This window comes from Hibiscus syriacus, unplaced genomic scaffold, assembly GCF_006381635.1.
Source record: "Hibiscus syriacus cultivar Baekdansim isolate YM2019G1 unplaced genomic scaffold, ASM638163v2 tig00006753_pilon, whole genome shotgun sequence".
Lineage (NCBI taxonomy): Eukaryota > Viridiplantae > Streptophyta > Magnoliopsida > Malvales > Malvaceae > Hibiscus > Hibiscus syriacus.
In genome coordinates, this window is record NW_024062111.1 from 1106957 (window position 1) to 1123922 (window position 16966).

The 16966-nt window shown below is 36.2% G+C and overlaps 1 protein-coding gene across 2 annotated transcripts; it reads right to left on the reverse strand.

Annotated features, from left to right (window-relative positions):
- Positions 1-8469: 8469 nt before the first annotated feature.
- On the reverse strand, positions 8470-15761 carry LOC120201052 (protein FAR1-RELATED SEQUENCE 12-like). 2 transcript variants are annotated; one of them, XM_039201740.1, is made up of 3 exons: positions 15708-15761; positions 14139-14683; positions 8470-8721 (listed from the first exon to the last, which is right to left on the reverse strand). In XM_039201740.1, coding segments are annotated over exons 1-3 (741 nt in total). In that variant the 5' UTR covers positions 15709-15761; the 3' UTR covers positions 8470-8526. The 2 variants fall into 2 exon arrangements, with proteins under 2 accessions (XP_039057671.1, XP_039057672.1); XM_039201741.1 differs by lacking the exon at positions 15708-15761 and having other exon boundaries at positions 14139-14701.
- Between the last annotated feature and the right edge of the window lie 1205 nt (positions 15762-16966).

Consider the following 16966-nt stretch of genomic DNA (forward strand, 5'->3'; position numbering starts at 1 on the left):
ACCAGAAACAATTTGCTCGAATAAATTCTGTTAAACAACAATCTGGAGGGCAAGTGTTTGCTCATACGTTTCATCCTTTCTCGATCGTTCCACATGCATTTGTTCTTTATTCACACTCGCCCATGTTTTACTCGGCTGGCCCAGGTATTCCAGGAATAACTGGTATGTCTCAGACTTCAGGATATTATCAATTTCCTGTATCTTCTGGGCATCCATCATTTACTTCCATGGCTCCTACGGTATTCAACTCCTCTGTTGCTGATAGTTCAACTCGTTCCTCGGTACCCCCAGAAAATAATTGGTATCCGGATACAGGTGCCACGCATCATGTCTCAAACGATTTATCTATTTTTGACTCAGGTACTGTCTATACTGGTGTGAATACGTTACTCATGGGAAACAGTGAAGGAATCAAAATCGATCATGTTGGTCGAGGTTTCTTACCCACGAGACAGAAATCCTTAGTTTTACAAAACATGTTACATGTTCCTAATATTAAGAAGAAGTTATTATCTGTATCGCAGTTCATACGTGATAATAACGTTTTTCTTGAGTTTCATGCTTCTGAGTGCTTTGCGAAGGATGCTCAGACCAAAATGCTTCTTCTTCGGGGAAGCTCACGGATGAGGGACTATATCAGCTACTGCCATATGATGGTCAACCTTCGTGTGCCAAGCAGGAGGCAGCTTTTCAAGTCAACACTGTTGCTGGTTCGCAGGATGCGTTGGAGCTGTGGCATAGAAGGCTAGGTCATCCTTCGTTAGAAGTGGTTCTTTCTGTTATGAGATCTTGTAATGTTCTTTTGAATAAGCCTAAATTCACTCATGTTTGTACGGCTTGCATGCAAGGCAAAGCACACAAATTACCCTTTTGTAAGTCTTTGACTGAATACACTGAGCCCTTTCAATTGGTCGTGTCTGATGTTTGGGGACCTGCACCGGTTATATCTTCAGATGGCTTTGCTTACTACGTTTCATTCATCGATGTTTTTAGTCGATACACGTGGGTTTATTTACTCAAGCGTAAGTCTGAAGTCATGCAATGTTTCATTGATTTTGTTAAAATGATTGAAGTACAGTTCGGATATAAAATCAAGATGCTGCAGTCTGATGGGGGTGGAGAATATCAGGCCTTGAGGTCTTGGTTCAAAACAAATGGGGTTCTGTATCGTATTTCCTGCCCTGGTACATCTGAACAGAATGGCAAGGCTGAGAGGAAGCATAGGCATATGGTTGAAATGGGTTTTTCTATGTTGTCTCAAGCTTCTTTGCCATTAAAGTTCTGGAGCTATGCTTTTGTATCAGCAGTATACTTGATAAACAGGCTTCCTACGAGTGTTCTGGGTGGTCGATCTCCATTTGAAATTCTCTATAAAGAATCTCCAGATTACTCCCTTCTTCGTGTATTTGGCAGTGCTTGTTTTCCTTGTTTACGCTCCTTTAATCAGCATAAATTGCAAGATCGCTCTAAAAATGTGTGTTTCTTGGTTATAGTTCCTCTTATAAAGATTACAAGTGCTTGGATGATTCGGGCAAGATCATTCTTTCTCGGCATGTTGTCTTTGATGAGGAAGAGTTTCCTTATGCGAAAGTGAGGTGTGTCAATTGCTTGGATACACGAGGTACGTTGCTGTAACCACTAGCGTACTGCCTGTTGTTGTTCCTCGTATTGCCAATGATTCTGCTTGTGATGCTGGTCATAGCACTGATGTTGTTCTTCCTTCGAACAATGAAGAGATGATTCATGGTAATACTGTTAATTCTCCTGCAGTCTTTGTGGCTCTAGAATTTGTGGAACCACATGTGCAATCTGTTGTTGTTCCTCGTATTGCTAATGATTCTGCTTATGATGGCACTGAAGTTGTTGCTCTTTTGAACAATGAAGAGATAATTCATGGTAATGCTGTTAATTCTCATGTTGTCTCTGTGGCTCCAGAATTTGTGGAACCACCTAGTACACTTCTTCCTACAGTTTTTGAATTTTCAGACCATGTTGAGCGGTCCTCTGCTATGGATGAATCTGCTCCCTCAGCTGTTGAGCCTATGTCAAGTATAGTGCCTGACCCAGAAGATAGTATACATGTCTTAGGTGGTCCTCAGTCTATTCTTCAAAATTTGCATCCCATGCTTACGAGAGGAAAGAATAGGATTCGCAAGCCAAAAGCGCTTTAGGTTGCCTGTCTTGATAAGGAACCTTATTCCATCAAGGAGGCTATGCGCAGCCCTCACTGGGCTAAAGCGATCTAAGAAGAATATGAAGCCTTGGTGAATAATGGAACGTGGTCATTAGTCCCTCTTCCAAAGGGACGACAAGCAGTTCATTGTAAGTGGATCTTCAAGGTGAAAAGAAATCCAGATGGGACCGTGTCTCGTTACAAGGCGCGTCTCGTAGCCAAAGGGTTTATTCAGCAGGCTGGAGTGGACTTTCATGAAGTGTTCAGTCCAGTTGTTAAGCCAACCACCGTTCGTATAATTATCTCACTCGCCTTGTCCAAGGGATGGCAGCTTCACCAAGTTGACATCAACAATCCGTTCTTGAATGGGGTGCTGACTGAAGAAGTTTACATGAAGCAGCCCCTGGGTATGAACAAGGAAATGAAGGATTGGTATGCAAGCTTAATAAAGCCATCTATGGCTTGAAACAAGCACCTCGAGCCTGGTTTGATAGTCTTCGAGGATATTTGATTTCAGTAGGATTTGTTTTGGCACGATCAGATTCGTCGTTGTTTGTTCGAAAGACTGATGATGGTATAGTATATATACTAGTTTATGTTGATGACATAATCTTAACAGGGAATGATGCGAATGAGGTTCAAAGAGTGATCAATGATTTAAAAAAACAATTTGCATTGAAAGACCTTGGTTCTCTTAGTTTTTTCTTGGGCATTGAGGTAGGCCGTGATGCTGATGGTTTAGTTTTGAGTCAAAAGAAATACATTCGTGAACTGTTAGAGAGGTTTGGCTTTGTTAATGCGAAAAAACTCCCCACTCCCATGGTCTCTACAAGCAGGCTTTCAGCAAATGGGGGTGAACTCGTTACAAATGTTGCTGAGTATCGCAGTATAGTGGGTGCTCTTCAATATGTGGTAGTGACTCGTCCGGACATTGCTTACTCGGTGAATAGGGTCTGTCAATTTATGCAGGCACCATGTGATATTCACTTTCAAGCAGTCAATAGGATCTTGCGTTATCTTCAAGGCACTGCTAACTATGGGTTACGATTCACTTCATCATCAACACTGTCGTTAACCGGCTTTGCTGATGCCACGTGGGCTTCCGATGTTGATGATAGGCGATCCACTTCGAGGTTCTGTATCTATTTTGGTGGGAATCTTATTGCATGGAGTTCTCGTAAGCAGCAAGTCGTTGCACGTTCTACTGCTGAAGCTGAGTATAGGAGCGTTGCCTCTGCTGCTGTTGATCTGGTATGGATTATGGCCTTGCTTAAGGAGCTACATGTTGTCTTGCATGGACGAGCAACCTTGTGGTGTGACAATAGGAGTGATGTGGCTGTCTGTGATAATCCTGTGCTTCATTCGAAATTCAAGCATGTCGAGCTCGATTTATTCTTTGTGCGTGAAATGGTGGCTGCTGGAAAACTGCAAGTGCATGAAGTTGCAGCCTATGAACAGGTTGCTGATGTGTTAAACAAAGCCACTCTCAGCACCTATGTTTGTAAAGCATCGTCAAAAACTCTTGGTCACTCAATTGTTTAGAAAGTTAAGCATGGGGAATGTTGGTTTCTAATCTGCTGCTTAGAAAGTTAGAAAGCATGGGGAATGTTGAGTTTAAATCATTATGCTGTATAGAAGTCCGAAAGCATTGAAAAAGAAGACGGGTGAATGTAATAGGTTCTCATTCTGTTATGAGAGTCAGTTTGCAGAAGTTAGTTAGTTAAGCTTCTGTTATGAATCAGTTAGTCTTCTGTTATAATTGGTTATGCGTGTACTTAGAGCTATAAATAAGCTCACTTGTAACAGCAGATACATGATGAATTTTAAAGGTTTTCAGAGAGCATATTCTCTCTTGTTTTTTGTTTCCTTTCTCTTGTGTGTAGTTATGCTACTCTTGACAGCCTCAACCTCAGCTGCTCCACCATTTGATGCGTTCTCACAAGTATCTAAGCAATGGCTGTCAAATTGATCCAGATGTTGGGAATCCATCAATGAGGAATGAACTTCTGATACCCGTTGTGAAAGATTTTGTTTAACTGTGGATTGTCTGATATGCAACCCATCGTTGAAATCATTAAACCCACAAATTTAGGTTCAATTGAGAACTTTGCGGAAGCAGGTGATTCAGGTGTCTCCGTATACTTTCTCGACAACTCCAGAAGCCGATGGAAGAGTAAATGAGCAACAGTACGGTCAATGGGATTGGTCTCAGTTTCTTTTGTAATCTTATTCTCAAAGGTAATCTTTTATTCCATAAGCCAAACGCCCCCTTAAGATCGTGATATTCGAATGATACAAACCCTTTTGTGCTTTCCGGATTCTGTTATAAAACTTTTGCTACAGTCAATTTTTCTTAACTCGGGTGAAATTGTTATCGGCAAATATAGAAAATGTGAGATATTGGGAACACCCAGAGACTGCACGATAGCGGTAGCAGTGGTGATGATGATTGGTCGGTGGAGGCGGTGGTAGCAACGGTGGTGATCGGTGACAGCTGTTATTGGGGCTTTGGAAGCCTTTAGTTGTGAAGTGGGGTACACTTTGTATTCCCCTTGATAGAGATGGTTTAGGCTTGGCAACCGCAACACTGCCCTTTTGATGAAAATATGCTTTGTTTTAGTGTGTAAACCTGATTGGTTTTGGATTCAACTTGTACGACAGCTCTTTGAACACCTTCCTGGTACTATCCATCGCAATATTTGGAATTGTTTCTTAGATGGACTGTGGGAAATGGGGAGAACACCTGCAAATGCTTGTGGTGATTTAGACTTAATCATTAGGGTTTTAATGTACGATGTGCTTACAAAGCTTTAGTTGAAGACATCAAAACCCAAAATGGAGTAGTATATGGAAAATGCAAGTGACACTTGAATGGATGTGCTGCTACGCCGACAAGTCTTCTAGTTCAGCCACCATTGTTTGTGCAGTGAGTGAAACCACCGACCGATTGGTTCTGTCTGAATGTTGTGGAGTTGTTGGCACTGCCGAGGAGTAATCTACAGGCACTTGGATTCAACAAATTCCTTGGCTACACAACTTTGGAGTATGCTCATTGGATTGAAGCAATTATTAATTCAATCCGACTGCCTAAATGCTACTAAAATTATATTAGCCAGGATGGTGCTGCAACAAATCCACAAGCTACCAACTCACAGCTAGGAAACCACCATTCAATGGGTACCCAGAGAAGTCAAGACTTGCTGATGACCATGCACTTTTTACCAACACAGTATATGCTCACCCTCCACCCACACAGCAAGTGTTGTTTGAAAGTGATGAAATTACATATGAATCAATATTTAACATTTAATGATAAAAACATATTTAATTAAAAGTGGTTTTAAAAAGTATAATTGGTTTAACGTACATTTTTCGTTTAATCAAAAACTAATATTTTTTTAGTTTTTAGTTTTTAAGTGTTATTTAGATAAATTAGTACGTTCTCTGATCTTTTCATAGTCATTTTTATGAAATTAAAGCCTTAATTAATATTTGTTTTATGTTATTTAGAAGTTTTTCTTCTTACACGATTTACATAATCTTCATTTTTAATCCTTTTTTTTTATTTTGATTTTTTAATCTTACAATTTTTTTTACTTTCACGTTTGTTTTGCACTATATGTATAAAAATGTATAGTTATGTGATGTCAGTTTATTTAACTTTTATACAAACTCATATTATAGGTAGAAAATATTTAATATATATATATGTAAATAATATATTGTTAAAATAATAAAAATATATAATAAGTGTTATACATTACATTTAAAAAAATAATTTTTCATATATTATTTCTAAAAAATAGATTATGTTTAGCATGTGTTTATATTAAAATAGAATACAATTCCTAATTTAATAATAATACAATCATTTAATATATAATACAATTCATAATAATTAAAAGATACTTTTAAAAAACAAAAATTAATATTTAAATGTTATTGTCACGCCCTCAGAACCTTCAAGCCCCAAACCGTTGGAATGTCAGAGTTAAGGTCTGACGGGTCATGCGACCTTAGACGCTTCTTGGTCTTCTCTGCGACTAAGTAAGACTTACTCAAGCCTAGTGAGCATGCAAACTCACAAAGGTTGAAACCAAGCCCTCAAGACTTCTAGGATTGCGAAAGCTTTAACATCAACGTAGCTACTCCAAGCCACCAAGGTTGGACTATCGTATGAAAGTGCAAACAAAAGTGGACTACTCCTGGCCACCAAGATAGGCAACAACACAAAGAGAATGGAGAACAAAGAACACTGAAAGTATATAGTAAATGCTTCAGAGCTTTATTACTCTCCAAAGAGAATGAATGGAATGGATGATACAAATGAGGAGGAGAGACTCTCTATTTATAGTTGAGCTCTCTCTCAATCAATGGCCCAAATCATTTTACATCAACGGCTAAGATCTGCCCAATTAATAACAAATCCCTTATTTCATGGAATTACAACAAAATCCTACCTAATTACATCCATGAGTAGGATTCTTTCCTTGGATAGGTGTTCACACCGGATATGGTAAGATTCTCCCATAATATCTTCATGATTTTGTTGTCTCTTGCCATATTTACCGAGCTTCTGTGATCATATTCAAATTTGATGCCACTTTCCTTTTCTGCACAGCCAATGTTAACGGGCTCCGCATCATTCTCCAAGTGATGGGCCAAGTCTGGTGATCTTAGCTAGCCCGATACTATATCTTGAATCTCCTTGTCGGACACTTGCACCAATGTCTCGGGCCTAAGTATTACAGCCCGTGACAATATCGTGTAAATGTTATTTGATAAGTTTCTCAAAAATTAATCATTATGAATATTAAATAGGGTAAATTACAAGTTTAATACTTAAACTATCGATTTCAGTACTTAAATTTTCAATTTTTTTCAAAATCATACCTAACGTTTAGTTTTTGTTTTATTTTAGTACCTTACCATTAAAAACTTAACGGTTGATTTGCACATCACTTTTTTTTATGGGTAAATTACAAATAAAAATACAAAATCTCAATATATAGTTTGATAAAGTACACAAATGATACTCTGACTATATAGTGTTACTTTGTAAAGTCTCTCAACTATTAAAAGTTACAAAATGATTCCCAAACTATAAGACATTATTTGGTTGATCCTCCAACTATTAAAAGTTACGAAATGATCATCTGACTATTCATATGTTTCAAAATCATATTTTTTGATTAAAAAATTGACATTCGTCTAAGCTTAACTTTAACCTACTTAATGAGATATGATAAAATTATATTTTAATGATATATATTGGTGTCATTGTTGTTTTTAAACATTGACTCGCCAACATAATGTAAACAAAAATCCAATCCATAAAATACAACTAAAACAATTTTGAGATTAAATTTTATCATATCCTAGTCAACAAGTTAACATCCATCTAAAACGACCGTCAATTTTTTAATAGAAATAACAAGTTTGAAATATATGAATATTCATATGACCATTTTGTAACTTTTAAAAGTCAAATGACTCAACAAAACAACACCTAAAGTTGGATGACCATTTTATAACTTTTAATAATCAAGGGACTCAACAAAACAATACTCTATAATCATAATACCATTTGTTTACTTACCCTATATAGTTTAACTGAATACATACAAAATCATTTGAATCCTACCCAAAGATTGATCAAATAATCAAATTGTTAAAAAACGACAAAAAAAGTATTTGTAAATACATAAAAGTTTGAAATATAATTTAATCAACTAAATTAAAAAAACCCCAATGGCAATTATATTTGCACCCTTCACACAAACTGCTGCAAGACTTGGCTCCAAGAACTGTACATTGATTGACCTAATTTGTTTTGGTATAGACCCTAATTCTGATGTGGAAGCAACATCTTGACGAATTGGTATAAACCCTAGATTTTACTCCCAAAGGACCTCACTAAATTTTCTCAAAAACGTTAAAAAAATATGGTAAACCACATGTTTAATATCTAAACTATTACTTTTGTTCTATTTTGGTACTTAAAACTTTTTTTTTCCAAAATTTTACATAACATTTAGTTTAAGTTTCATTTTAGTATCCCGCTGTTAAAAATTTAATGGTGACATATTACCATAAGAAAATACTACGTCATCAATGAAAAAAATAAAAAATAACACGACAACAATTCTGTTAATCTTTTAACAGCGGAATACCAAATTAAACATAAACTAAACGTTAGGTATGATTTTTCTAAAAAAAATAAAATACCAAAACGGAACAAAAATAATAGTCTAAGTATTAAATATGTAGCTTAACCAAAAAATAAACACCTCATTGTACCCAACATCACGACTGGATAACAATATTTCAAGGATGTATAAAGAAAACAGGAACTATACACGGCTCTGGTTCTCTTTGTTCTCCATTTCGTGCACATGGTCCACTATGTGTTGGATCTTCTTTGATAGACTCTCATTGTGCTCCTCAATTTCCTCGAAAATCAACTCCAGATGTCTTTTATAAGTCGCGGCTCTTTTCTTCTCCATCACCAGCTGCTGTGTTAATTCTCGGATTTTATTATGTTCATTCTGCAACAAAAACAAGAAGTTTCATTACATATAATATTTTGGGTAAAGAACACAAATAACCATAGAATTTTGTTTTGTTGAATGATGCGACTATTAAAAGTTACAAAATAGTCCATCGACTATAGTGTATTACTTTGTTGAGCCTTCTGATTATTAAAAGTTACAAAACGATCCCGACTATTCATATGCTTCAAACTCATATTTTTCTGTTAAAAAAATGATGACAGTCTGAGCTGGACGGTAGCCTGCTGATTGTATAATAACGACAACAACAACCTTGGTCTTAAGTCTCCATACTTTCCTATAAGAGGTCATGTCCTCGGTAAGGGCTAAATCTTTCAAATCAGATCTCAAACAGTCTTCCCACTTCCGCCTTGGTCGTCCTCTCCTTCTGGCACCGTCGACTATAATCGACTCTACCCTCATGACCGCATCCGACGATTGTTGCCTAAGGACATGCCTAAACTACCGTAGTCTTTCCTCCTACAATTTTTCGGATACAACCACCACCCCCAAGGACATCCTAATAGCAGAGTTTGGTGTCATGTCCCACAGAGTCCTACCACATGCCCATCAAAGCATTCTCATTTCTGCGGCCTCCATCCTCCTTACGTGATTCTTCTTGATTGTCCAACATTCTGAACCATACATCAGCGCTGGTCTTATTGCCATTCTATAAAATTTTCCCTTAAGTTTTAGAGGCACCTTCTTGTCACACAAAACTTCAGTAGCAGCCCTCCACTTTAGCCATCCCGCCTTTATACGGTGTGTAACGTCATAATCCACACCCCAATCTTTATGTATAATAAACCCTAGGTACTTGAAACAATCCTTTGAGGGGAGAACGTGTCTTTCTATGCATACTTCTACATCTTCATCGTTTTGTTCCCACTGAAGTTTGAACATAAATACTCTGTCTTTTCAATATTGATCCTTAAACATTTTTCTTCCAAAGCATTCTTCCAGGTAGCTAGTCTACTATTCAGCTCAGTTTTTGTTTCAGCAACTAGGACAATGTCGTCAGCGAAAAGCATACACCATGGAACATCGTCTGGTGTCGCACAATAGATGTCGTCCATAATCAAGGCGAAGATGAAAAGGCTAAGAGCCGACCCCTGGTGGAGTCTGATTTCCACCGGGAATGCCTCGGTGTCGCCAACTGTAGTCATGACGTATGTAGTAGATCTACAATACATATCACGAATCGCCCGGATATAAGCAGTTGGGATCCATCTCGTTTCCAAGGTCTTCCAGATCGTATCGCGGGGAACACTATCATACGCCTTCTCAAGGTCAATGAACGCCATGTGAAGATCTCTATTTTTTCCCCTATATTTCTTTATAAGTCGTCAAAGTAGATGAATCGCCCGTAATAGACCTTCCTGGCATAAAACCAAATTGGTTTTCCGAAACCCTAGTAACTTGTCTCAATCTAGCCTCTATCACCCTTTCCCATAACTTCATGGTATGGCTGAGTAGTTTAATACTTCTGTAGTTGCCACAACGTTGGGGACCTCCTTTATTCTTATAGATTGGTATCACCGTAGACTTTCTCCACTCTTCTGGCATCTTGGCAGTCTCTAAAATAATATTAAAAATATTGGTCAACCACTTAACTCCCTCTTCTCCTAGGGCCAACCACATAGTGATATGAATTTGATCTGGACCGACAGCTTTGTCCCTCCCCATCTTTCTAAGAACCATTTTGACTTCCTCAAACCCAATCCTACTTGTAGGGAAGTCATTGGCCGTAGTATGATGGTCGACTGACCCATCAACGGTACTATCTCTATAGGAAGAGGCACCACCATTAAATAAGCCAAAGAAGTAACTAACCCAAACCCTCTTAATATCATGATCTTTCACTAAAAGAACGCCATTGTTGTCCTTAATAAACCTAATGTTACCTAGATCTTTTTTCCTATTCTCCCTGGATTTTGCTAGCTTGAAGATGCCTTTTGTCCTTCCTTGGTGTCTAATCTCTTGTACATTTCCTCGTATGCCTTATCCTTTGCTTTAGCCATCGTTTTCTTGGCTTCCAGCTTTGTCTCCTTGTATCTTTGTTTAGCTCTCGATCTTTCTTCGTCGTCATTGCAACCCAAGGGTGTTTTTGCCACCTCTCTAATGAATTTGCCATATTTTTCCATACTATCTGTATTTTTTGAGTTTGTAGTTCCAAAACCTGTATTAGACAAAACCTTACTCCTAAAGTCATCAGTTGTCGCTCCATGTAAGTTCTTCCAAAGGATCCTAGGTTTACCAAGTTTAGCCCTCCTATAAGTGCTCCGCCCGTGGTGTGCGCGGAACACAAAATCCAACAATTTGTGTTGTGATGCACATGCCTCGTCAGGAAATACCTTACCGTCAATGCAATCCCATCGATCCTGATTTCACACCAGGATGTAGTCGATTTGGGTACAATGTCCCCCGCTATAGAACGTAATCAAGTTCACATCTCTCTTGTTAAAGAAGGAATTAGTGACTACCATATCGTGTGCAGTAGCAAATTCAAGCAACGTACGCCCCTCCCCGTTCCTACTACCAAAACCGAAACCCCCATGAACACCGTCATACCCGTCGGTTGCACTACCTATATGGCCATTGAAGTCTCCCCCTATGAAAACTCTTTGGTCTTCTGGAATGCTCCTAAGTACATCATCTAACTGATTCCAAAAACAACGTTTCTCCCCTTCCCCTAGGCCAACGTGTGGGGCGTACACTGAAAGGACATTCACCACTTCCGCTTCTATAATAACCTTAATCATCATGATCTTATCCCGGTATCTACAAACTTCAACTACATTTTCCTTGAGCCTAGAGGATACCAAGATACCCACCCCATTTCTAGCGTTATCTACGCCTGAATACCACAACTTGTAACCCATTACTCTCTCTGGCACGAGCCCCTTTCCACCTAGTCTCCTGAATAAATGCAAAATCTATTTTCCTATTACTAAGTACGTTGGTCAGCTCCAGCAACCTACATTCAACGAACAAACTCTAAGTCTAGTCTTCTTAACACCACACTGTCGAGCCCTTCCCCTATACGCCCTATGGGATCTAAAAGAAGGATATGACCTCAAGTAATCATCTATAGCCGAAGCTATGAGGAACTATAATTTTCAAGAACCAAAATACTGAGAAACTCCAAAAATTAACAGATCAGAGAGCAATTCTGTCAAGATTCACTAAAAGAAAACTAATTTCCCACTGCTACTACAAACAACAGAGCTAAATATACGAACGAAAACTACGGAGCAAAAGTAACTAAAAGAAGAAGGAATACAGAGGGTAGAAAAGGGATCTTCAAAAATTGAAAAATGGGATTTCAAATCCCCGAATGAAAAAAAAGGAAAAAAATAAAGCCACAAATCACAAATTCACGATACAGAGTTCAACCTGAAGAAAAATAGGAAGATAAAAAATAAATTGAAATTAAAAAATATGGTATTAATCTGTGAGAAAAAGGCACGACTTGCTGGAAAGTAGGGATAGATCGAGAAGAATATGCAGAGAAGAGAAACGTACAGCTAATAACGATTCAAGTTAATTTAATGTAAACTGTTAAAAGGTAGATGAAAGGCGGTGTGATTTTCACTCAATTAGCTAAGACAAGAATCTTGCCAATCAGATCAATCGGAACATCTAAAAAAACAGTTGAGAAGTTTAGATCGCGATTAGCTAGATCTAGAAAATATAGATCCGGTTAACCCAACTAAAATCACTAGATCTGAATACTAGATTTCAACCGAGAGTTGTTTAAGTAAAGGATCTAATTAGTGGAACCATAACAGTACCTGCAGCTCCAGTAAGGAGGACACGAACTGGTTCTTTAACCGGAAGATAGGGAGAGCCCGGATATTACCAATTTTATTTGTGATAGCCTGTTGAATTTTTTTTCTCTGATCTAAATCAACGGAAATCCATACGAAAGAATCATATTTGCTTTCCAATGCAAAATCTAAAGAAAGAAAAGGGTGAGTAAGATTTGAATGCCATTAAACGTTTAGTTCTAACCTGTTGATTGTGATATAATAAAATCTGATCCTAAAATTTAAAACAATTATCATATCTCAGTCAACAAGTTAACGTCCAACTCAAACTGTCGTCAATTTTTTAACAGAAAATGATGTGTTTGAAAGATATCAATAGTTGGGAGACCATTTTGTAACTTTTAATAGTGGGGACTCAACAAAGCAATGCACTATAGTCGATGGACCATTTTATAACTACTAATAGTCAAGGGATTCCACAAAGTTATAATCTATAATCGGGAGACCATTTGTGTATTTTACCCTAATATTTTATTTTATTACGTCCATGGCCTTCTATTCCCTTCCTAACATAATTTTAAGATGCCCTGAAACGTGTCATCTAACAAAAATCAAAGCTTGCTTTACCAAAGAAACCTACACTATCGTCTACCAAGAAAAGAGGGCAAAATTATCATCACAGGGACCTTTGTAGACTCAAAGTTATGTGGCAGGACTATTGTGTTTTAAGTTATGAAAAAGAAAGACGTCTATTCCATGTTGCGGGATGGAGATTAATAACAATAAAGAACTTTGAGGCCATGCCTTCTAAGCAATTTCCCTCCATTACATTTCACTCTTCTAGTGCCATTCCCGACTCTACCTCAATAGTTTCAAAACACATGTTGTATGGAAGCCATATGCATCATCATCCATTGAACATCACAGTAATATATTCTACACATTTGTAAAAGATCGAGGCACCTATAATCACATTCTTCTCATTTTAATACAAGTTAATCATTACTAACTATTTAGCTAAATATTAGGAGTCTTTTTGTCATAAAATGAAACATTTGGGTCAAAATACTTCAAAAAAAGAAAGAAAGAAGAATAAAGGCTAAAGTAACTATTTAGTCAAACATTAGAGGTCTTTTTGCCCTAAAATGAAACATTATGAGTTAAAATGCTCCAAAAAGAGGGTAGATGTCAAAATGACTACTTAATCAAACATTAGAGGCCATTTTTTGATATTATGCCTAACCATAAAAGGCCAAATCAGAAACAACTTTCATTTGAATAATTTATCAAAGCATTCATCATTTCTTACCCTTAATCCCACTCAATATCACTTAACAACTGACCATGATTCATATTACGAGCACATTAATGCTCTCACGCCATGAAGAAAAGATAACCAGCTACTTAAGATACATTTTTCATGGTAAGTGTATATCTTTGCCAAAGCATTATTTAGCAAGAACATTTTTCAGATTGTTTCTAATTTCAAAGAAATATAAACTACGCTAAGAGAAAGAAGCACAGATGGTTATGATGGTAACCTACATCACCCAAACATGCATAAAGTATGACTTAAATAGAAAACTGCAATCACATTTTAATTTACTAGCCAAATGAATTTATGCCAATAGGGTAAATACTGACCGGATATTGATCATAAATGCAATCCCTCCGACCTTTTCCAGGCACCAGAGGATGAGTGTGCTCCTTCACAAATTTCGTGACAACCCATTTACCGGAACAAACTTTCCTCACCAAAATCATTGCCCTGCATCCAACCCTCGTCTCTGCCCTTTGCCTCACGATTTTTTCTCGCTTGTCGGGTATTCTAAAACCCTCTTTGTTACAAACAAGTGCCCTACCGATAGCAGATCCATCGCGTCTAGAACGGGAAAGTTTGCTTACCCGAATGACGAATCCCACCCTTGTAGCGTATGCATTATAGAAAGCATGTGCAGCTGCCTCGGATTCAAACTCCTGACCCACATAAGGCTCATTAGCTGGAATACTCCCTGGGATGTCTTCCTTTCCTGGAGAAGTTTGCTCCATTTTTTCATTCAATCCCTGTTGAAAAGTTCCTTCAACAGGAATGCCTCCTGTTTCATTTTCATTTTCCGTGCTACTAGTCTCCACTTGGACTGAGTTCAGTATCATGCCACCATTAACATCACCATGAACCCCAAACTCCATTGCAAGAGCACCTCTTTTTATAATTAGTTCTAGCAGATGAAGGATAAGCATGCAAAGATACAAAGTTAACCTTTGTATTTCCTATTAAAGTCCAAAAGTGCTTGCCACATTCAAATTAACAGTTACTGATAAACCATCTAGTCACAATCAAACTTTATATTAAAATGCAATAAAACATTATAACCTTTTTTTCTTCCAGATTCCAACCAATCATCTAGAGCACAGATTCACTCCAAGATGAAAATGAGGAAAAGGAAACACAAATAAAATTTACTGAACAGATTGCTCTCAAATAGAACCTACAATGAGTCTTACTTCCAAGAACTATCTTGCTACGACTCTTATTTTTTTCCGAAGTACATACATTGGCATCCGAGAAATATATAGACATGGGTATGGTGATATAATTCTCCAAAGACACTTCAAATACATGAAAAACTTACGAGGAAAAAACTGAACATGAGGCCGAAAAAGCTAAGGCAAAACGGAAGCATATTTCTTATTTCTAATGCTCAAGTATAAAACATAAACTTCTAAAGAATGAAATAATAAAAAGGAAAAGGAAAAAAAAATGAAAATACAAAGTTTATTTCTTGAGTCCTAGTTGGAGTGAACTCTGGAATAAGTCTGCTCCTTTTTCCTTTTTCTTTTAAAAAATAAAATTTCCTTTATTTTCCTATCCGCAAAACAGAGATTGATAACAGAATTCACTCGACATCATCAACTAATTCCACAACCTGAGGCGCTAATGCTATACTTTACTTACAAATTACAGTTTTAAAATGGGGGAATTTATAACCAGAATGAACAAAATAAAATCTAATTAAAAGTCAAACTCTAAACTTTTTCTCTTCTACTTGCACTTTCTCGGCTACCAAACAAAGAATAAATTAACAATTCAAGGGGGGGGGGGAAGGCATGTTCAACAATTGGCATTTTTCATCGAGCATTAACAAAAACATTTCAAAATGCTTCAATATATAACTTAAAACCATAAATTAAAATAAAATAGAAAAAACTTACTCGAAATTTTAGCCTTAATGAAATGAAATTGTGATGATCAATTAGGATTTAGGTAAGGGGGGAAATTGGGGTGCGAGATCAGGGTTGGGAATCATAACGCAAACAACGTGACATGGCAAGCGTTGATTGGTTTCAGGAAGTCAAAACGTTTTTATGGACTAATTAAATGTTGACACGACAATGCCTCACCTTTGCCTCCAAAGTCTAACCCGTTAATTTTTGGGTAAATTAAAAAATTATTTTTTAATTATTAAACTATCTCAAAATAATTTTTTAAGTATTAAACTTTTAAAAATCATAAAAGTATAAATCTATCACGCTCGACGAGTACCGTTAAATACTATTAATGATGAGTACCATTGAGCATTATTAATTTAATTTATAAAAATTAAAATTCTAAAGTACTTAACATACAATTATAAATTAGTTAAAAATTTAAAGTTAAATTATTTAAAATAAAATATTAATTACATTATTTAGGGGTTATATTTGATTCAATTTTTGTTAAAAAATATTATGAAAAATAATGTATTTAATATTCTATTTTAAATAATTTATCTTTAGATTTTTAATTAATTTATAATTATACGTTGAGTCTTTTAGAATTTTTAATTTTTATAAATTAAATTAATAATGCTTAACAGTGCTTGTCGTTAGTGATGCTCAACGATACTCGTCGAACGTTGTAGAATATTTCAATCATAAAATAAACATTAAACTTTAAGTTTTATTGCAAAATGAATATTGCATCATTAGTTATAACTAGTAGATGATACGGGATAACGCAATACATTCGCGATACATTAAAATTAAAATTAATATGTAATATTTCATTTGATCTTTTAAAATGTAATTAAAATATATTTTGGTGCCTTTTAATAATTTTAAGAAATAATTTTAATATATATATATATATTTAAATGTATGAAAAATAATAATTTATTTTAAAAATATTATTTAAAATTATAATTATAAGAAAACATTTTTACAAAATCATAAAACTTTAAATAATTTGATTCTTTTGTACTTTGGTTTCAAAATTTTATTGTTCAATTTCACATCCATATTTAAATTTATTTTGATATTGCCAACGGTTTGATAAGATCTTACTTACCCTAACCTCTCACTTATAATACCACTCCCCAACATATCAATAGAAACCCAGCAAGAAAAATCAGCGGAAAAATATGAAAATTATTTAAAAAAAACAGATCTATATATATATATATTATGTGTGTGAAGTAATTAAGCAAAATATG

Bases quoted from the DNA above. Each gene is read 5' to 3' on its own strand.
- LOC120201052 (XM_039201740.1), bottom strand. The intron at 8,722-14,138 runs GTCAGTATTTAC...TTTTTGTTGCAG, and splicing joins GCATTTATGATCAATATCCG to AATGAACATAATAAAATCCG.